The 22,894-nt window shown below is 38.5% G+C and overlaps 2 protein-coding genes across 2 annotated transcripts in view; one reads left to right on the forward strand and one right to left on the reverse strand.

The window, feature by feature from the left end:
- The window catches only part of REV1 (REV1, polymerase (DNA directed)), a 51,815-nt gene extending 50,461 nt beyond the window's left edge, over positions 1-1,354 (forward strand). The window contains exon 23 of the mRNA XM_010078205.1: positions 1,345-1,354. The gene's annotated coding sequence lies outside the window, so the exon portion shown is untranslated. The remainder of the gene's footprint in view (positions 1-1,344) is intronic.
- On the reverse strand, positions 938-22,894 carry EIF5B (eukaryotic translation initiation factor 5B). The gene is given in 26 exon segments (XM_010078203.1): positions 938-1,713; positions 2,634-2,795; positions 3,389-3,527; positions 4,457-4,621; positions 4,735-4,811; positions 4,926-5,057; positions 6,324-6,455; positions 8,223-8,384; positions 8,514-8,696; positions 9,277-9,408; positions 10,889-11,030; positions 12,159-12,226; positions 13,059-13,169; positions 13,311-13,418; positions 14,087-14,123; positions 14,125-14,377; positions 16,149-16,241; positions 17,655-17,741; positions 18,884-18,979; positions 20,314-20,464; positions 20,644-20,864; positions 21,342-21,993; positions 22,381-22,465; positions 22,555-22,680; positions 22,849-22,870; positions 22,873-22,894. Coding segments are annotated over 26 exon segments (3,666 nt in total). The 3' UTR covers positions 938-1,605.

Here is a 22,894-nt window from a genome sequence, read left to right on the forward strand (position 1 = left end):
TATTCTATTCTAAACCACTGACACACCCAGTAATGTGAATTTGCACCATGTGCCAGCCATAATAAAAAGGCCCTTTTCAATGGCAAGTTTAAAGTCTAACAAACAAAAAAATTTCTGGTAATTTACATTCCATTGCCAAAAGAGGCAAGTTATTAAATGTTCCTTTGTAATGGACTCCACACAACCCCAAATATAAAATTATGATTTTTCCAACCAAAAAAAAAGTGACAGAAAAAATCTGATCAAACTGCATATTGCAAGTTAAATTCTTGTAAATATTTTAAATGCTAAAAATCTCAGCTACCTGAACGGTCATTATCTATCTTGTTTCAGCTTGTGCTTTTTATAGTGTTTGCTTAGAATCTCTGAACACGAGCTGTAAGTTACCAGGAGACTACCTGATGAGAGAGATGACAAGTTGTCATCCTAAGCAGGGAATGACAGGGAAAGGAAGGGTAGGACAGTTCTGGGATTACAGACAGATTCCTGGTCATCACAATGTTAACCAAACACCTCTTGAGCTGGTTCAGTCCCCCAGTGTCAGATGATGCAGCATCCCAAGTCACCACAGACTTCCAGACAGCCCTTCCGCAGGTGCTTACCACAACTCTGAGCAGCAGCCGGAGAAGAGATGCCACCTCTAGACTCCTCCCAGCAGAGCCCCTCTGGGAACTGTGACTGGCTAAACACCTGGCCTGCAACTGTGGTGCTTCGGGAACACGGCAAGAGACGTGAGCCACTGATATCACCACCGCACATGGCCCATACTCCACAAGGGGAAGTGAAGCCAGAGGAAGAAACGCCTTTGCTGGAATGTGCCTCCGTTATCCTGCAAAGCATGGAGAGGCGAGCTTCCACCCGGCTTTTCCACATCTGTCTCAGCACGTGAGCAAAACTTTGTTTATGGAAGCAAACTGTAAAACAAACAGGCTACTATGTCCATCTCCTTTATTTGCGGCTCTGCATTATAATGATTACAGGTTGACTTTCATGAACTGTACAAGCAGTAAAAGGCGGCCAACTATGCTTTACATCATTGTTTCACACAAAGCAAATACAGAAATATCCAATTGCCTAATTTTCTATTTAAAAAAATTTCTATAGGCACAAAGCAGAAGAATGTTGGAAAAGAGAGTCAAGGGAAGAGGTATGCATAAATAAAGAAGTACTTCTTACATCAAAAATGTCCCAAGAATCACAAAGTCTGCAGAAGCTTGGTTAATCAAATACTGCAGTACTGATCTCATCAGTATAAAAGTGAAAGAGCTTTAGTTCTGTAATAAAAATTCAATTTATTTTATTTTCTTTTGGAGAGAGGGAGATGGAAAGAAGGTGTAAGAGAAGGAAGGGCAAACTTTAAAACAGCAGCCAGTATTAGGAAGGGCAGTAGGAGAGGTGAACAGGCACATTGGAACCATGGGAACATGTAAATCGACCACTGTCAAACCAGTGTAAATTTCTTGGTTTCTCATGGAAAACATTTTATCCACATATTTTCCTCCCAAACATATATCCAACACTGTCTTCAATATACGACTTTGTTGGTAACCTTTAGAACAGGAATAGTGTGTTTATTCCTGCCTCCCCATTGCTGTAAAAAGTTACCTAAATGATTTCAAACACTTTCTTCAGCTCTACTATAAGCTGCCAGTCAGATTTCTGCATTTCATCCCTGAACCAGTCCTTCAGAGCATCAATGGACTGACGACTGATCTGTAACACACAAGACAAACCCATCAGAAACATACATGTGCATATTAAGAAAGGCAGCTTTTGGTGTGTTGGAAGCAATTAATCTAAAGAGAGGGCACCAGTTTGCACAGCAGGAAAGCTCATTCTAATCCCAGTCTTGCTACTTATCTGCTGCACAACCCATCCCATTCGTTTCCCTTCTTTTCTCCTCACATCCCTTACCTGGTCTGCAGAGACTGCAGAAGCAGAGATCATCTCGCACCTTGTGCAGTAAGGCAGAGGTGACCAGAGGGGATCTCCTGCTTCCCCCAGAGCCCACAGCACCAGCACCACCTCCCAGTCCCTGTCCTAGGCCCTGCATCGCTGTCTGAAAAGCCACTATGTCTACTCAACCCCATCTGTGGGTACAAGTCCACAGTGCGTGTGTGGCAGCCGGTGTCTTACCACATGGTAACTAAAGCAGTTTGGGACATGGAGAGCTGTGGCAGCAAACTGAGCAAGGGATCATCTCCTAATCCAAGCCCAGTGTTCCAGAATCGGAGCAACTAAAGCATTGCTATTTATTGCACAATTTCAAAACTAGGCAAAAACAACCATGCTGTAATGCCATGGGTGACTGCTAAGCTGCTCTGAGCACCAACTACATACAATGGGATGCAAATAGCTAATTTACCATTTTACCCTCTCAGGCACAGTAAGTTGCAAGGTATTTTTAGCTGCAGTACATCATTCCTTCAGTCCTCTTGAGGGGCACTACTACAAACCTCACAATAAGGCTACAGAGAAACTTGGCTGAACAATGCCACACACGAACCATTTCAAGTGTCTGTTAGTCTCTGTGGGTTTCTAGTATATGTTTGTCAGGTTTCATGAAACATTTCCACTTCATGCAAGCTGCCACTGCATCATAAGCCCTCTCAAAAAATGCAGGTTGCCTTTACCTTACTGACGAGGATATCTGTTGCTTCAAAATGTCGTCCATACATTTTAGGTGATTCACCAGGAATAGGTTCTATTTTAACACATACTTCTTGGCCTTTTTTTGCAACCTCCACTGGCTTATGGTTTATTTCAATGCTTGTAACTATTCCAATGTCAACAAACTGTAATACAATGAAGAAGCTGTAATACACATCCACAAAACCTCTGTGCACATATTCTTCTCTACATTCCTGTTCATATATACAGAGCTGCTCATGTGAAGTACTGCACCAAAGAGCAGCCACCTCAGAACTGGACAAGCAATACCTACTGCACTGAAAGCACATTGTACTGAAGAGGCCAGCGACATCAAACCATCCATAGTTCACGTGGGATATCAATTTGTTACCCCTTAAAACATCCAGAATTTACTTCCCCCTACTTATTAGTTACCAGGAGTGACAATTTTGCTCCTTACTGTATATCGCAACACAGGAATTGCAGTGGCGGAAGGAGGGAGGTTGACTGACAGATACCCTCCCTCTAGCCATGCCCTGTGGCTTCCAGGAGGCTGTGCCCCGCTACAGACCTCAACTCCGTTCCAGCAGAGAACAGTAATTTGGCTGATCAGGAAAGACACTTGATCTACAAGTCTGAATCTCATCTCCTACCAAAACTCTGTACACTGGGGAAACGCATGCAAACATTTCTGGGTGCATTGTCCCCAGAACTAGCAGGTAGATGAAAAGTACACTGAGAAGAGATGCTTACTTACGTTTTTGCTAGGTACACACATGGGAGTCCCCTGCTTCACCTGGCCAGCCTCCACAACTACACCCATCACTATTGGGTCACGAGAGTTGAAAATAAACTGAGGGAGTATTTTCATCTTGCAAGGAAATACTGCTATATGCCTGGAAGATGACAAAGAAAAGGCATTTTGAAATAGATACTGGAACAGTGTATACAACAATTCTGCCATCTCCCACACTTCTTGGGCATTTATGCTAGTAGTGTCACTTGGGGAGAAACCGAGCAGGAAAAAACTCTTCTCCAATCTTGCTAATTCTAGTCAATATTTGACCTTCAAGAACTGTAGGGAGAATCAAGCATGGCTGGCATGGATTTTTTTGACTGGCAATCAACTAAGACCAAGACCAAAGGAACAGTAATTTTACAGTTTATAGTCTCAGAAGAGCATGGGAATAGAAATATTATTGCCTCAAGCCATCATAGGGACTCCAAAAATGTAAGATTTTTGTGAAGTGAACAAGTATGTTTAAATGCTGAGGTATACAAATTCAAATTCAGATCAATATGAAATGAAATAAATTTTCATTTATTTTGTCTGTCCTTACTGAGGCTCACCCAATGACACAGATTGAAAAATTAATTTTGGGTCCCTATAAATTCCTAAATGATTGCATATTCATGTTACTGCAGTCAGAATTAAGCCCTGTACACTGGAAGTGCATAAATATGAAACAAGAGAATACAAATCCCTTTAGTTTTGTTTTCTTAACTCTGCAAGACTAACCCGTCTGTCAACAAACTAGGAACAGAAAAAGTATACAAAGCAAACCTTAACAAGAACACTCCATATTACATGGTAGTTTCAGCTAAATCTTACAACTGCTTCACAGCTCTCACCCTATTAAGCCCAAGCCCAGATGTAAACAATTAGACTGGAGTTGTTGTCCTATCCTTCTTTCCTTCCTTCCCATCAGAACTGCATGCTAAATAATAATATGGAAAGAACAAGTTCAATGTGATTTCGTTTATAATAAAACAATTAAGAGACACTTATTTGGGAAGCATCCAGAATAGGATTCCTCTTACTTACTTGAATTCCTCTTGTTTCTGCTTTTTGTAGTCTTGTCTATATTTTGTGAAGGCATCAAATAAGTGATAAATTATTTCAGCACTAAAAATTCGAACTCCTAAACTATCAGCCATTTCCTGTGCATCACGTTCAATCCTCACATCAAATGCTAGAATGACCGCATATCTGTAAGTAAAGATAAAGTCAGTTTACAACAGACAGAACCTGAGCTAAGGAGGGGGCCTTCCTGAAACACCACCGCGCATTTATCAACACAGTAAAGCAAAGGAGTTACTTACTGTGGGTCATGCTCCAACATAACTGATGCCTTCATAACATCTTTTTTATGGACAGGACCTATATTAATTCCTGAATACTGTTGAAGAGGAAAGCCACACAAATCAGTCACTAATCTTCCTAAGCCAAAAGGTAACAGTTATCAACTAAAACGTAGAAACAACGTCATCAGGTACAGCACAGAAGTACTTACTGGCACTTCTGATGTTTTAAGAAATTCAAGTAATGCTTCTAAAGAGCCTAAAGTAGAAGCCTGGACATAAACACCTTTCTCTTCTAATTTGATTGCATTCAGTGTTTGCTTCAGCTCATGTATTAGTTCATCCTTCAGAGAAAAAAAAAAAAAAAGAAAAAGGATAATTTTAGTTCTATTGCTATTATGCCTCAGGGTACAAAGTCTGTCTGTTCACGAGCTGCTGAAAGTACATGACAACCAAACCGGTAAGTACTGACTTACAGCATGGGTCATACGCAGCCCTGTGATATACCACCGCTTCTTTCTGGCATTAGAAAAGTCTATAGTGAACTAAAACTTGAGGATTTTTCAAGAAGGTGATCACATGACACAAAGCAGATGCCCACCCTGGGAGTTAGTAACATTTCTCTGCAGACTGCACACTGCTCTCCCCAGCACTGTGAGCTTCTACTGGCAGGACTAAGGGAAGACACACCCCACAGTGTACAGCAATATCTTTGGTTGCCCAACTGAGGATCAACAACAAAAGCAGACACTCCCAAAACTCTGAACTGGAAAGGGTTCTGAATGCTCTTTAGGCCTAGGTACAAAACAGGATACAAGAGGAGGCAAGGCCATTTTGCTGCTTTCAAAGCCCGTTCCTTTTCAACCCACTCAGTCTTTTCCTCTACCAGATGAACAGGGTTGCCATTTACTTTAAGCCCTCACATACCTACTACTGGTACACTTTACATACATACTTGTATGTACCCAGACACGGGGTCTGTATTTGGAGAACATGAAAGATTAACCTCTCTTTAGAGGCAAAGATAAATAGCCAGCAGGCTAAAGTAAAATGAAGGTTAAAAGTAAAGCTATCAACACGCAAGTTTCCTTTTTAGGCCAACTTCCTGATTTTGGAGAACAGGAGTATCTCATCTCAATTTTGGTTTGAAGATACTACATTCTTTCCTCTGCCATTTTTGAAGTGTAACTCACAAAAGAAATTTACTACATAAGTCTTAAGTCAACTTTGCAGTTAGGATAGTTTGAAGAATTCCACTAGCAGATTATTTGCCCAATACAATTTAATTGAAATATATGCAGAAATTGCTACAAATACCAAATCAGAAATTAAACACCTAGTAAAATTATGCTATGATACTGTTTTCAAACCTTATTCTACCAGCAGAGACACCTCAGCAAAATATCAGGGAAAAGCTAAGGGTCAAGACACTAAAAACATCTTCCCATGGACACAAGGCTACAGCATGTTATTTTAAGCTTTTAAAACACAACAAAAAAAAAAAACCAAGTTACTTGCATACTGAATTCTCAATATTTCAATGGGCTTCATCCTCAGAGAACTCAGTTGCCCTCAGTTTAAGTGTCTTATTTCAACATTAGCCATCTCACCTTGAGGACTGGGACTTCATCTTCTTTATAAGCTACAAGCAATGGCAAACCAGCCAATGTCTTTTCCAAATCTTTCCCAAGAATCTTCACACCTTGAGCAGCAACGACCTCTTTGTGCTTTTCATACTGGTTCTGAAAAGAAGAATACACACTAGCAATGAGTTCACATAGATGCTACACAGCAACACAAAGTAGTGCTGAGCGGCTAAAGAACTTGCCACCAGCAAGCACAACAGATAACATGACAGTGAAGTCCACTAATTCCCATCTTTCATCAGTGATTTTCTCCATATTCCTGGCATGCACGTTTCAGTCTGCATGCTCCTCTCCCATCAGATATGCCCACACCTCCTCCCCACTTGAGGGGGTAGGGCAGGAGGATTCATCTAAAAACAGGAGGCGGACAACAAGGAATACAGACTAGAAAAGAGCAAGCAGTGATAGGCAGCTGCTCACTGAAAAACCCCCCAAATTCAGCCCCATAGGGGAGTAAGGGGAAGATGAAGACAGCTCAACTAAAGCACTAAAGTTTAGCTGATAGAGCCCAAGGCTCTGTAAGAGCAGGAAGAGCTGTCTCAATTCTCCCACTAGAGGCCTCCCATCCAGTTTTCTGTGTACATAGTTCCATGCTCAATTTCCCAGGTGCTCCTCCCCACCCAGGAGAGTCTCCAAGATTTCTCCTCACTCAGGGCATGGCTCTAAGGCATCACAGAAGCAGTTATTTCTTAAGACCTTTAAATCAATGTTGGAGGTATTTTCTGGTTTGTTTCTTCATTTCTTTTGCTTAGGAGATGTCCCATCCTTTTCTCAAAACTGCAAGGCAGCTTTTCTTCCTCAACAAGCATTTTGTTCCTTGCAAGCCTCTATTCTTTACCCCTCCACCCCAAAATTTGGGTCTTATTTCAAGGATGACAATTCCCCATGGAGAGGATTGAACTGAAATGTATCCTCATTGCCTGCTTTAAAAAAAAAAAAAACAACAAAAAAAACCACACACACAACAAAAAAACTACCGCTCCCCTAGATTCACTTCCCCAGCTAAAGGTTCCCAAACCCAGTGTTTTCCATCTTGGTTCTGGTGACCCTATACTCCATCTCCCATCAAAGTCCACCATGCACACAAGTAGAAAAGAGTGGCTCTTGTCTTCCTATCTAAAGCAGGCCAAGAAGCTCTTGCTCAGATTCCACCTCAACATTGATACTGCATCCTTCAGCACTTCTGAGGCCACAGTAGTCTCTCAGAGGATTACCAATGTCAACCCAGGCCCCAGCAACTATTAGAACTACTTTACAAGAGTATTAAGTTTGCTAGAAGGAACTAAACACTAAGGACTACAGTGGCCTGCAGGGACATAGTTCTCCAATGGAATGAAGCACACCACAATTGTTACAGCCTTAGATTAGGACCCCGACACTAGTTTTCCACCACTAAACCAAACCTTTAAGGCCTACCCTATGACATTCACCTAGGGTTATATCTATATGGATTTCTTTGCCTTAAGCAAAACCCGTGTAGACACTTACTCCCTCCCTTTTAAACAGGAAAAAATCAGAGCAGCTTGTTTTCTTTATCTTTGAATTGTATGCATTAATATTATTGTATGCATTAATGTATTTGTAGTCTTCAGTTTCTGTGGCTCTCCTCCTCCTTCCATGGAAAGCAGTACATACAGGATCTCAAATTCAGTGTCTCTCCCCAGTCTGTTAAGAGACACAGGTATATACACAAGTGCATTCACAAAAGCACTAGATGTGCACCATCTTCCCCTTCAAGTCACCCTTAGATACTACTAATATAACTGCACTCTACTACATTGTCCTTTTTTATAAAATTTGATCTTTTCTTTTTAATGGCTCTAAATCTTCTCTAAAGGTCAATACGCTAACCAATTTCCATACCTTAACTCGTAGTTCCTTCATAGGAGGAGGTAGCAGAAGACCTCTAATCTGAGTTACTATAGGACCTTCTACCCCAGGAACAATAATAGTGTCTCCTTCTCTCAGGCGTCCATTAATCAAAATAACATCTATGGTAGTGCCCATGCCTGGCAATGCTTTAACCTGAGTGAAAGGGAAAAAAAGAGTTACACCCTACTTAGGCACTTGAAACATACCTTTTTTTACCAGGAAGAAGAGGGCAGGGAATGGAGAAATTTCTAAATGAATTTCAAAGAACAGCTGCTGAATTACCTCCATGACTTGAGCTCTCAGCTCCTGACACTCAGCCAGTCTCTTGGTCAGCATAGTTTGTGTTAGCTCAACGAGAAGAGCTATCAGACTTCCCATGCCATCCCCTGTGTGAGCAGAGGTAGGTACAAGAGAAACAAAAGTGCGGGGATCCTTATTCTCATAAAACAAGGCAGCGTTCAAGCCCTGGAATCAGGATTAATAGTTACATAGGGAAAAATATATATACACGTCAGTATTAACAGTAACACTCAAACCCAGTCAATTACTATTGCACTTTTTAAATCCCAATTTTTAAGAAATTGTTGTTACTGACAGTATGCTACAGAACATGAAACCTCGACCCACATCTAGCTTCTAGACAGTATTGCCTGTCACCAACAGAAGTTCCCAGAACTGATGTGATTCATGCCCTGCCAGTGTCCAAGGGAACAAGAGACACATGGGATTCCCTCAGGCAACTCCCAAAGAAAGAATAGGGACAGAAAACTTAATCTGCTATTCAGGACTCCATTGACCACACATGGCAATTAGCTGCTACTTTTCTCCAAACTAGCACTCTAAGGATGGAGCAGTTAAGGGAGATTAATTTAACACCAAAGTTTAGTTTATGACACTAATGTGTCAGAAGACATGGGACAGTTTTCTTGATATTCCAGATTGTCTTGTGGAAAGATTAAAAAAAAACCCCAAACACACAAACCACCCACCCACCATCTTTACTATCACTTTTGTTAACCAAGGAGTCTTGCATATTCCAGCCTACCTGTTTCGCAAATTCCACTATGATAGCTTTTGCACGTTCTTCAAATTCATCTTTCGTATTCTTTTTCTGCTTCTTTAAGGTGACAGCTACATCCGTATCTGGACTTTTTTTCCAGTCATATAACCTATCAATCTTGAAAATACAGTAATATATCATCTTATGCAGCCTACTAAAGGACGTTTTTATGCTTCTGCCATCATCTGTAAGAAATATTTTACCAGCCAAAATAGATAGCCATCTATTTGCTCCAGCAATCAAATTAAATCTTATTTACTTCAGTTGCTGTATTTATCTCTCTTTATGTATTTACCCAGTGTCACACAGTATTTCCTGATAGCAATGCTAGTTACGGTTTTAAAAATTCAAGCTATAATAATCTAGGTTCATATGAGAAAAAATTATATACATTAATTATATCAAGTTGAAGGTAAAACACCCAGAAGAGACCGACCCATGCATAGCTTCACATACACAAAAAAAATTGTTGTTCCCCCCTCCCCCCCCCCGAAAAAGAAACTGTTCTAGTTTTACAAAGAACTTTTTAAATTTACTGGTGAATTTGGACCCTTTCCTCATTGCTACAGAGAAGGGATTACAGATACATTGTTCAAAAGACACAACCGCATACTTCAGAAATACTTTCCTAAGTTTTCAAAGCAGGATGGACTTAGTCCAAGAAAACTATTACATTTGCTGTACAAATCAAAACTACATCTTTAGAAAATGGATTTTAACCTGGTCAAATGATAGAACTACAACCTGAAATACAAGAACTTTCAACTATTTAATCTCAGGCTCAGTATAGGCCTTAACCTGTCTCCATCCAAGAGTTTTTTCAAAAAGCAGCTGCTTTCAGCAATGAGATAATGGCCTCCTGAGTTCCAACAACCTTAAATCTTAATGTTAATTTAATTTTTTCAATTATACTGTGATTTTTACACTTCACATGAATACCCCTCTGTATGTTCTCTGTCAGCATGTCAGATAGCACACAAACTCATTGGACATGAGCAATTTCCTTATTATAATTTATACAAGTCATCACAAACAGCCAGCGTAGTTTCTCATGCTTAGGATTTCTAAAAACAAGGCTGAAAATAACTGGTTCTACCATCTAATATTGCTGAGTCTGAAATACTTCCCACCAGCAATCAACATATAACTGTCCCATGAGATTAAAAACCAGCTTGTCTTCAAGTCAAACTAACAAGTATCAGTAACTAAAACAAAGTGGGCATTTTCAACATGAAGCTTGTCTTTCAATTTTAATCAGAAAATGCCCAGAAATCCATATAATTAGGTGCAAGAAAAAAACTATAACTCAAGTACAACTTCCAGAAGCATGAACCATACACGGAAGTTACATAAAGTAAAAAAAAAAAAAAAAAAACTTAGAAGTAAAGACTCTGAGAAGAACTGATAGCTTGTTCTGCAAAGCTCCCGTAAAGCCATTGAAGTATCAAGGACACGAAAAATGCAACAGAGAGGATCTAAGAACCACTGCTTCAGACTTCATATAAACCATTCAAGTTCATGGAAGAAAACAGAAAATTGTCAGATGCCAAATACACTTATAATAGGAAAACACTACTAGAGTAAAAAGCTATCTTACCTTGTTGAGAGCTACTATAAAGGGGCATTTCTTCGATTTCAACAGATTTATTGATTCAATTGTCTGTGGCTCCAAACCATGCATGATGTCAACTACAAGTATAGCAATATCACAAAGTGAGCTTCCTCTATTTCTTAGATTGCTGTGGCATTGAAAGAGAAAAAAAATTAAAGGTCATGTAGCAACAGAACTGTAATAAGAACACCAAATGCAGTGTCAAACTTATTGACCAACAGGATAAAACTGATTAAGTAGTTATTTTTCCCTCAAAAATGTAAACTACATAAAAAAATATTCAAATCAGCATGTAAATTAAACTGAATATGAGTATGCGTAAGCAAGAATAAGAAACTTATTCTCCCAAGAGTTCTCCTATTATTCTGTATTTTTACAAGTTAAGATATGCTCTGATTTCTTCTGAGTGAGAATTGAGAAGGTTACAGAGAAATGTGGGAGTGCAAAATCTGAACAAGGCATTTTATTATACAATACTACATAAACACTAAGATTATCAGACATCTTTGGTGCCAAACAAAACCTGGCTAGAAGATGAAGAGCTTCAACTGGTATGATGACAATGATCAGAACATTACCAAGTGCCCTAAGACCTGGCATTCCAATGCTTGCAGAGATTTATGTTCAAGAATTGTCACATCAAAGTCTTAAATCTTTCTGTTTGGTGATTTCAACCCAAGTATTTCCTCAGTGAGTAGTGCATACCATGTTTTAAACTTGTAAGCTGATTTAGTGGCTTGCCTGCATGCGACTGGTGTTCCTAGACAGTATATCATCTCTGCTAAGAACCACCTGACTTGTACAAGTGGTAATTTGTAGTCTTATGAATTCGGTTACCTTAACTGGGATGCTATGAACTGGAGGCTAGGGCAGAACTTGTAATTTTTCATAGCAGAGTACTTAGGTCACCTGAAACCCTCACCTTTTCTTCTCCAGCTAGCTTCCTGTTTCTGTCTTTCCTTTTACACTAACTATTGAGAAAAACGTTATTTACATGCTTTTTCAGATATTCATGGCTCAATTGGTATGAAGACAGAAAATTAATCAGATATAAAAGGCCAGCAATTAACCAGGTATAAAAAGCACCTGCAAAGCAAGCAAATCCACTTATTCTACTTCAGGGGGATTGGTTTTCTTTTTTTCAAGTGAGAAGCAGCACAAAGGATTAGACAAAGACCTAGCACTGTTAAAAATATACCCAGATGCTTTAGCAATTACTTCCGTGAAGTACTACTACATTGTGAGCAAACATTACCTGAAAGACTCATGTCCTGGAGTGTCAATTATCAGCATGCCTGGAATTTTTATGTTCTCTCTGTCAAACTAACATTTCAAAATATTAGCCATCTTGTAAAGATTACACAAGAAGAAAAAAAAAAACTAAGAGCTGGCAGCATTACTGACAGCCTTCACTTCAAAAATCCAGATACATATTTTAAGAAAGGCCAGCACCCTCTATAAATCAAATCAGTCAAAGCTCATTTCAATATTGAAAAAAAAATGCAGCACAATCCCCTAGGTATTAAGTGGCTATAAGCTCAGCTAGAATTTGTAAGATAAGGAAGCCTACAGAGGAAAAAATAGTTCAGGTACTCAGATTTATCATCCTTGTCTTGAACTTTTCCTCCTCGCCAGTGACTTCACATTTCAAATAAATTGTGTGAAATCTTGGAAAAAGTCATCACTACCAAGGTTTTTCAGTCAGCTGCTACTGGAGCAAAATAGGATATAGTATCCAAAACAAGCAATACAGAACTGTAACACAATAAAATTAATCATCCAGGAACTGGCCCAATTTTGGGGCACACAGTAAAAAGACAAGTTTGAAAAGTCTCAATTTACAATAAAAACATTAACAAGTAAGCATGCTATGTACATATATGCACTGTCCAGAACACAGTAAGCAGTATTTGTGTATTTTTCTGAAGAAGTGGCAATGATTAACTGCAACCAAATGTATCAACCAAAATGAACAATGAAACAGCCTCCCCTTTGCGGGGTAGGGGGAAGGGGGTAAGAATTAAAACCCAATCAACCCCAGTATTAGACATGGGGGGAAAGTACATCTGCCCACATCAGGAAATCTCACAACACCTTAAAGAGTTTACTTTTATATAAAAAAAAAACCAAACAACAGTGAAGTGCTATAACTTACATTTTTCACCATCTTAGTTTGCTCATTAATAGCTTCAAGAGGAACATTAGTCGCACCAATCTGCTGAGTGATACCACCAGCTTCACTGTCCTGTACATGAGTATGGCGGAGCTAAAGACGACAAAGGACCAGAAATACAGGGAAGAGACTAAAGTCATCACTTTGAGTATACTTTAATTCTTTCTATTTTAAACCAAAAAACACATGCATAAACAAGATATATAGCCAGTGACTTCACATTTCACATCTTACCTTATCTAAAATTTTGGTCTTGCCTGTGTCTACATGCCCCAGGACACAGATAACTGGTGCTCTGAGCTTTTCAGTGTTCACATTTTTGCTGTTTTCAGCTCGTCGCTTCTATGTAAAAGACACAAAAATTGTTAAGTATAAATCAAAAACCACAGCTCACCTCTTGACTCCATTACATACATACATAAACCAGAATTAACTGTTGGGTTTAAATTTTCAAGGCAATTCAAGGTCTGCCACCCCTCTTTTGGCAAATCAAAAATTTACAACTAACAAGTATTTGTTTAGCTTTTTGTTTTGGTTACAGTCTAGTAGGCGAAGTTATTATATCCACTAACATGTAGCTTTGTAGACGGTGCCTTCTGAAGAAGCATCCTGGGTAAGGGAACAGAGGACATCAGCAGCCACAAAAATGTTGAACAGTTTAGAAATACATTTTTAAAACTCTGAAAAGGAGTTTTAAAACTCCACCTGTAAAAAAAAAAATCTGTGAAGGATAAAAGCCTCTTCCTCCTGCTGGGGAAGAGGTGGAAGGGAACAACATGGAAGCACACGTTCTTTGTGATCAAGTTGTCTAAAATCAAATACTTCAGCTTCAGGCAAAACCAAGTCTTTTTTCTTAATTAACCCAATTTCTCAACGTGCCTAAATATTAGTCATGACACAGCCATCATTTTGACAAATATGGTTAAAAGGCCTTTCAACGAACTAAGGATTAAGTTGTTTCTTATAAAACACAAGAGACCAGCTGTTCAAATAAAGCTGTATCTCAATACCTCAATTCTCCGTTTAGCTTTGTCATAAGCACGCTCTAGTGCGGTCATCATCAGAGTCATACTCAGAGTCAGAGCTAATTTCCTTGCAGGGCTTTTTTTCCACAGATTGTTTTCCAAGAGCTTGGGAGTCTGCCTCTCTCTCATCTGAAGTCTTTTCATCCTCATCTTCACTCCCTTCACTGTCTTCAGATTCTTCACTCTCTTCTTCCTCTTCCTCCTCCTCTTCCTCTTCCTCCTCTTCCTCATCCATTTCATTTTGTTCTTTGACTTCAATGTGGACAGGTTTGCTTTCTGTCAAAAAAAAAACCAAATCTAAAGTAAAAATTCTGTATTAAATTCACACTTGTGGAGGAGAAGGCAACAAAAAAAAAACCTGAGACACACTACTATAGAAGAATGAGGACTTAGAGCAGGTTCCATTCAAGAAGTGCTAGTCAAGATAATTTTTCAGCTTTCAAAATAAAAAAAAAAGTTTCATGGTCAGAGCTGCTGACTTGTGGTTAGAAACTGTGCAAGCAGAGTGAGCTTGGGATAAGGACAGGAATGATATTATCAGCACACTTACGCTTGACATCATTTGCAAATATTCACATAGTGACATTCTTTAAAGCTATGTGCACTTCATAAAGGTGTGTGCAATTAATGCACTAACAAATTTAAACAGAAAGCCAAAATACTCTGAATTCAACAAAAAATGGATACAGTGTATTACGGACCAGGAATGCACATTTAAGTAGAAGTAACAACCAGAGCAAAAGGTCTTCTCTACATCGTTAAAAACCACATCTTGAGGTTTTCCTAGACTGTTCAGAGAAGATTAATATTTTTTCAGAGGAATTCTTCAGTAAACAAACAAAAAGAACTATCAAAAAGTAATTTTTTTAAATCTTCCCAGTTATTATACTTGCAAAACAGACAAACTAATGAACACTTTAAAACCATGCATTTTCTTCCTTACAGAGCTGCTAGGAGGCTCATTGCTCTTACAGAATAGTTATGTTTCCTTGCTATGCTGAAAGTCCATCAGCTTAGTAATATACTAAATCTAATTACCAGGAAGGCTCTTTTTCTGGATCACATTGGCAGATCCTTCAAATCCAAATAGCAAGAAGTGAGATGTGACACTTTCCCCGAAACAGTGGCAACAGACTAAAACAGACTTTCAAGTAGTAAGGAGCCCTTAGTACTCTAAGTAGAATAGTCCAACACCAAAGGAATATTTGTGCTGAAATAAAATCCATACTGCTGTAAATATATGTATATAATGCTTTACACTTGAAAGCACAGGTGCAAGTAGTATAGAGCTAAGCAAGTCAAAAAATACTTGATGAATAGCCTTTGATCTTAAGAAACTATGAAGACACATCAAAGAAGCACAAAGAACACTAATCAACTCCTAATTCAGGATGACCCACCACTGGAAGAAAACACCTGAGAAGTTATCCCTGCATTCTTGCACAGCTCTAACTTCCCCATAAACGTTGTTGTCTGCAGACAGAATATGGGCTTTGGCACATACACACAGGAACATGAGTGTTCTGGCAACTCTTCCCTTTCTTCTGTACCTGCCTCTCAAAGAAGCAGATGAGAGACTGTACCTAGCACTCACTACGTAACACACTAACTGCCACACCATCTTAGTCCCCCACTTCCTTGAGCACTTGTCTCAAAGGCACTCTCCTAGATGTTATGGCTTTGGAATGATTACTGGAGAAATACAGTACCAGGCAACAGGTTTCCCTAGACTCCCACAGGTGGTTTAAACATATTAAGAGGAGAGGATTTTTACTCCCATAGAAACAAACAAACAAAAATCCAGCTGATTTATTTTAGGTGATAACTTGCACATGAGTATTTCCAAAGGGTCTTCTTGAGCAGGATTTGTGCAATTTCTGAAAGCTCTGCCTTTGAGAAGAGGATCTTATATCTATTTCTTATCACACTTGCCTCATAATTTATCTAATCGGGCAGAAGGAGAATTTATTTTCTACAGAAACAAAAAACTCAGCCCAAAGAAACCTCTTAATCAGAAAAAGCACCTGTTTGGTATTTACATGCTCACCTTTCTCTCCATCTTCATCACTAACCATAGCTTCCCAGTCATCCAAACCCTCGTCTTCCATTTCTTCTTCTGCTTCCTCCTTTTCTTCTGAAACTAAGAAATCCAACATTAAAGGAAAAGAAAGACACAGCCCAGCAACATAAAAGTTTTAGATGCCCCTTCCTTTGACATATTGACAACTGCAATTTACAAGTTTGCTGCTACCATAATTCTACCAAATTACCTCCATGTTCCCTAAACAGAAAACGCTGTATATAAGAAATAATCTTCAGTTCTCTCCACAAAATCTTATAGTGCTATCATCATTTATATTTTTTGAATACATAGCTAAACTACTCATCCATTAATGTCTGCATATCATGCAAGTGCCTGCACAATGCATGCCACACAAACCTCTATCACAACCACATTCCTTGAAAGGAGCTGCCCAATTAACACTTAGCCAGATGTAACAAAGTGACAGAGAAACAGGAAAACAAGTTGTGTTACAGTATTAATTTTAATTAGTGGGAAAATAAAGTGTCTAGGAAAAGTGCTGTTTTGGGACTCCAGGTGTCTTAACATAACTACACCATGGATTCCAGAAGCATTAAATATATTCATTCCAGCAATAATTCAGTCAGATACATCAAGAGACCGCAGCTCTTAATAAGACGACAAATGGAAAAATGCAAACTTTTAACCCTCTCCAAAAGAGGCATTAAACAATATATATGCTGCAGCACAGAGTGTCGCAAAATTTCAGCTCCTTGAAAGGAAGAGTAGATTCCACACTGCTAAAAATATTAACTGGGAACTAGTGTTCTGCCAGCGAGCTCTTTTCTTTCACGGCAATAGAATTGCCCCATCAAGAGATAAGTCAAGCTAGAATAAGAATATACATTCTGCTTTGTTTTAAAAAAGCTGGAAATTTTGTCAGTATTTGTTTCAACTTTTACCCTTAAGTTAGACAATCTCCTTGCTGATGAAGTAGTCCAGTACAATGAGATTTTACCATAACACATATCGTGTGTAGGCAAAAGTGAGGGCAACAATCACTTCCTAGACTGATACTCAGTTACACAAGCTAACCCATATCCACTACATTCAGCACTTGTGAAAGCAAAACAACTGGAATCAAGAATACAGTCCCTGGGAATATTGCAGTATCGGTTCCAGAAGCAGAATATTTGCTCCCTACCCCCACCTAACCACTAACAAAACAGCCTTTTAGAAAGCAAATGAAAAGTCAAGAGAGCTAATCATAAGGCACTGAATGTGCTTATTTGAGATAGTTGCTTAAGCCAATTGGGCATTAGAGTTCCCCCAGAATAAGAGACCTTTATATTCTCATTTTGAAGCTTCATGCCTTTTTATTCCATAAAATTCTATCAGTTCCTCCCTTAGGAAAAGAAAAAAACAACTACTACCTCAAGAAAGAACAGCCACTCAGCCCCCATGCAAGAGGGTAAGACACCCACCATGCCATACTGCCACACAGTCCTATTTATTAGCATTATTACTAACTTAGCTCTGCTGGAAGAGGAGTCTCTTCTTTTACTGGTGTTTCCAGTTCTACAGCATCTTCAGCTGGGGAAGTTACCTCCACACTTTCTGAAATTGCAAGAAAGCAAATTGGTTGTTACATTCTTCTGAAGTGTAAACCAACTTAGTTAGACACACAGCTTCACATTTAAGTTCTATTCTTAAGTTGTGCTGTTAGAAGTAAATTTATTAATACCAAACTAACTGAACTTCCACCTACTGAGCTAAAACAAAGTTAAAGCATGTGGCTTATTTGAAAAATATTTGGCTAAGCAGTTAAAGAGATTTCTATGATAGGTCAGTTATTGGCTAAAAGAATAACCATTGCTTTTGAACATTCAAAAACCCCCTCACTTTCTTTAAAAGACAGGAGAAAATTAAGTAATGCTAATGAACAACCAATTCTTTCTCTACTGTTCCATATAAAAAAAAGATCACCAATACTATTCAGATAAGCTCTGTTCTCAATTAATTACACACTCTCCTTCTTAAGTTGTAAGTAGCCACACAACTCATATTAAATTTAAAAAAGAAAAACCACCTAAACAACAAAAAAACCCACTACTGTTGCAAGGGGGTTTTGTTTTGTTTAAACTAAGGAATAGTCTCGAGAAGAACTACAGTAACACCTCCACAGGAAAGCCACAAAGCACAAAAGTAAAAAAATTGACACAGTCAATCTATGTCTAACTAGTGCAATAAATTACGAGTTTTCAAAAATGCAAGCTCTCTGAACTACTCATGCCTTGGAAACTAATAACTATGTTAATATACAAGAAAACAAACAAAAAATTGTCTCCAACTTAACATTACTAGAACTAAAAACAATCCCCTTGCATCCTGTGACATCAACTTAGACTTAATTAATTACAAGTCATTATTACTTAAACTACACTGTATTTAAGCTATATATACACGCAAAGCATTCAACCTCACATTTGTAAAAGGCCTTCACATTCTGTACATCTCCAACATTTAGAAATTTAGGAAAAAATAACAGTCAAGTAGATTGTAAAATAAAGGATTAAGTGACCAGTCTTCAGCACAACTTCAAGATCCTAATGCATCAGCACTTGTATGTGGGGACAGGGGCATCAAAAGAACCTCACAGGCACCCTGAAGTGCCATTAGTTTAGGATTAGCTGATTTATTCCATGAACGCTTCCGGAAGTGTGGCTAATCTATTAAGTATCCCTACATGCAAACTGCACCTTCTTTATTTTCCAGCTGCTGCTGCTTCTTTTTCTTTTTGTCTTCATATATTGGCCTCTTCTTTGGCACAGAGTCTTTGGATGGCACTTCAACACCTGTGAAAAAAAAAGTTGTTAGAAAGGAAGAACAGGTGATCAATTACTAAACATAAGCTTTGCTTTAAATGGGAACAGGTTTTCCAGAATTGCAAGGTGGAGGAAGGAAGAGAGTAGGAAGTAGGATCAATGCATATTTTATGTTTTTAAAAAGACTGATTTTCAAAAGGTGCAAAACTTGAGCAAAGTATAGTTCTTCAGATACTCTGAATGCTCTCAAAAAGAAGTTAGATTACTAATGGTGGGGAAAAAAAAACCACACACCACACCACAAAAAAACAATCTGATCCTAAGACTCCAGGTCTGAAGCTATCACATACTTACATGGGATTTCATGAACACACATACCTCACATTTAACAAGCATATGTCAATTTAAAGTCTCCTATGCTAAACTCACTTAAAACCACTCTGCCAGTCATCCTCATTTCAGGCAATCTGGAGAAGTTCAGAGACACAGCTATTCTTAAAGCTTCAGTAGACAGTATTTTCCCTTTTGCTCAGTGTTGGGGGGGTTTTGGGTTTTTTGTCTGGTCAGTTGTTTTTTTTTTAATAACATAGGTGTTTCTAGGTGTTAAAATAAAGCCAGGTTCAATTCATCAGCTTCATCTTCACCTCACCAGAAAGACAGCACTGTAATGTTGGAAGGGATACAATTAAAAACAGAAGTTTGGTGCAAAGACAAATTAATAATTTAATTACTGCTGCACCTTCTGAAACACTCAAAATTCCTTCAGGTACTGTGTAATTTACAGTGTAGATTTTAAAAAAAATCCAGTTGTGGCAGCACACAAACAGAAGAATTCTAATAACTACAGCAATGACTGAAGAGAAATGGTCTTTGCATACATTTAATAGCTCTCAACATACTACCAGCTACAGAGGTTCCTACCCTTACATATCCACCTACCAGCACAGTGTCAGATAGCATTCTCTAAAAATACAAAAAGAAGGATACTCCAAGAGGATCCAGATCACTGCTCTTACAAGACCTGCAGCACAGCCCATCTGCTTTTCCTGGCCTTTGCACTAAGCAATGGAAAGAAGTGATTTTTCTTAAGCTCCATAACAAATGTCTTTAAACCGTAAGTGGAATGTATGAAAAAGTTGTATATTTAAAGTGTAAGACAAAAACACACAGACATTTAAAACTATTTTTAAAAAGGGGGGGGCATGGAGGGGCCACATACACGGCCTTCCTTGACTACAGAACAGCTTTACATGTAACTACTCAGTATTTGCCCTCCTAGCTCCAGATTAAAAAAACAAACACAGAGCAGTAAGGGATATGAATTTATTATTATCATTATTATTATTTTAAACATTACTGCTTACCCTGAGCTTGGAGTAGTTTAAGAGTAGCCTCCGCTCTGGCTCTGGCTTCTCGTTGAGTTTTTGTTAAAAGTTTTCCCTCCTTCTTCAAACGCTCCTTCCTCTCTTTTTCCTTCTGTTTCTTTCTTTCTTTCCTTTCTTGCTCTAACCGTTCCTAGTAAAAGGTTAAAAAACATGCAGAATTTTTAAAGCATGCTTTACATAAAAGCTGGCAAAGTGTACATTCTATTAATGAGAAATATATTAAGGACTAATCCACCAACTGCACCAGCAAGGGTACAGGTTAAGATCACTCTCTCCCTTCCTCTATCCTTAGAGTAAGATACACAGTACCTCCTCTTTGCGCTTTGCTTCCAGTTCCTCCAGACGTCTTATGCGTTCTTCCTCTTCTCTTTTTGCCCTTTCCTCCTCCTCTTTCATTTTAGCCAAGGCTTCTTGCATAGCCTTTACTGTGGCTTTACTGGGACCCTTTTTCTTCTCTTTCTCTTTTTCTTCTTTCTCACCTTTCTTTTTTTTCTTGTCCTTTTTCTTTTTGTCTCCCTCATTGTCATCAGCTACAGAAAGAAGAGGCATACATTCAAAGATCCCAGAAATTTTAAAGATACTCTAAATGCAATTAATGTTTCAAACATGATAAAATAAACAATACTAGATAAGGAATATTATGACCTGCTACTACATAAGCACTTCATAATGAAAAAAAAACTCAAGTTACACACTCAGGGATTGAAGCCTTACAGTAACAGAGTAACTGGGAAGTGAAAAAGTATGTTTGCAATACTGAACTCTAAGCATACATTGTAATGACAATTCACCATCTTGCTTTTGTTTTCCCATGTACCTGAACAAACTACAGGCCAGAAAAAACAGCCACATGAGAGCCAATACAAAGGGGCAGACCAGGCTACCAAATATCTGGTATTCCTGATTCAGAATAAAGCGAAAAATCGTCCTCACTGCCTGACAACCTTTTGGTCTTCTTATAGAAGCTACAATGTTTAAATTACCATTTTAGAAACTATGTTACAAACCTTCTGTTCCTGCAGGAGTCTCTCCTTTTTCCCCAGGGCCGGAGGTTGCCACGGCTTCAGGTGGAGCCTTATCTTCACCTTTTTTTGGAGCTTCCTTTGGCTTTGCTGGTTCTTTACCACCTTCTAATTCTTCCTTCTCTTTCTGTTTCCTTAGTTTGGCTTTTTCTTCCTCACGTTTTTTCCTTTCACGTTCTTTTTTTTCTGCCTTCTTCTGAGCCACTGTTTTTACTTTGAATGAAGGTTCTTCTTCATCACCCCCACTTTCAGCAGCAGGAGTGGACTTTGGTTTTTGGTTTTTCTTTTGTCCTTTTCTAGATTGGGAGACATCATCTGATTCATCACCGCTCTCACCTGTAGACACTGCACCCGTACGCTCTTTGCTTTTCTTAATGTTAGTTTCATCTTCTTCTGACAGATCATGCCTTTTATTCGACTTCTGAGTTTTTCCTTTGCTTTTCTTAAGCTGCATCTCACGATCATCATCATCACTGCCAGAAAGCATGTCTTGTTTTGCTTTCTGAGGTTTTTTAGATTTTTTATCTTTATCTTCCACTTCCTCGCTGTCATAGTCATTTTCCAGATTAGCTTTTTTACTCTTTCCTTTCCTTTTTTTATCTTGTTTTGATAAGGTTTCTTCATTGTCATTTTCAACCTGGTAATTAAACAATTAAATAATCAGCCATGAAAAATTACTTGCTATTGTGAGCTACAAAGTACCATTGAGAGATGTCAAGAAAAACCTCTTTATTGAAAAAAAGTTTAAAAGTAATTACTATTCCTGATGAGTGTACTACACCTCAGTGCACAATTAAAATTTATTCTGATTGGCTTTGAATAATTATCAGCATGAAGACCTGGCGTCCAATAAGATACTTCACAACTGACTTTATGAAAATATGATCAAGTATAACTAAAAATACATGCCAGCTGACACGTATATCTCCAAACTACACTGCAACACTAGAACTTTTCCAGGACAGAGGTGTCTCGTATTCCAGCTATTTCCTATTAAACAGCCCACCTCCCTTTCAGTGTTCACCTTTCCTGTAGAAGGTTCCCTGTCAACTTTCCCTCCTTGCGCCTCTATTGACAGTTCTTCCAGCTCCTTCAGGATATCATCTTCACTAAAATAAGAAAGACATTATTGTACTTAAGTAACTCAGGTTTCGTATAATGAAATAAAACAAGTCAGACAGAAAAAAAACAAACTTACTCAAAATCCTGTTTCTTCTTCTCTTTTTTCTTTTTGCCTTTGGATTTCTGAGGCTCTTGCTCCTTTGCAGCTCCTGCACCTTCTATCTCAGCAGCAAGGGCATCAATATCAATATCATCTTTTGCACTAAAATGCAAAAGGAAAGCAGGGTTATCAAGAGTTCAAACATTAAGTTTACATAAGTAGAAGCCATCTGCATAAAGCAAACAAAAGCTTCAAAATATAAAATCAATCACAAAACATAAGCAACACACGGGCAAAAACAACATTTAACAAGCCATTATGCACTATTACCTTATTCCACCCAGTAGGACAAAAGGAAAAAACCTTCACATGTCAT

This window comes from Pterocles gutturalis, unplaced genomic scaffold (genome assembly GCF_000699245.1).
Source record: "Pterocles gutturalis isolate BGI_N339 unplaced genomic scaffold, ASM69924v1 scaffold30228, whole genome shotgun sequence".
Classification (NCBI taxonomy): Eukaryota; Metazoa; Chordata; class Aves; order Pterocliformes; family Pteroclidae; genus Pterocles; species Pterocles gutturalis.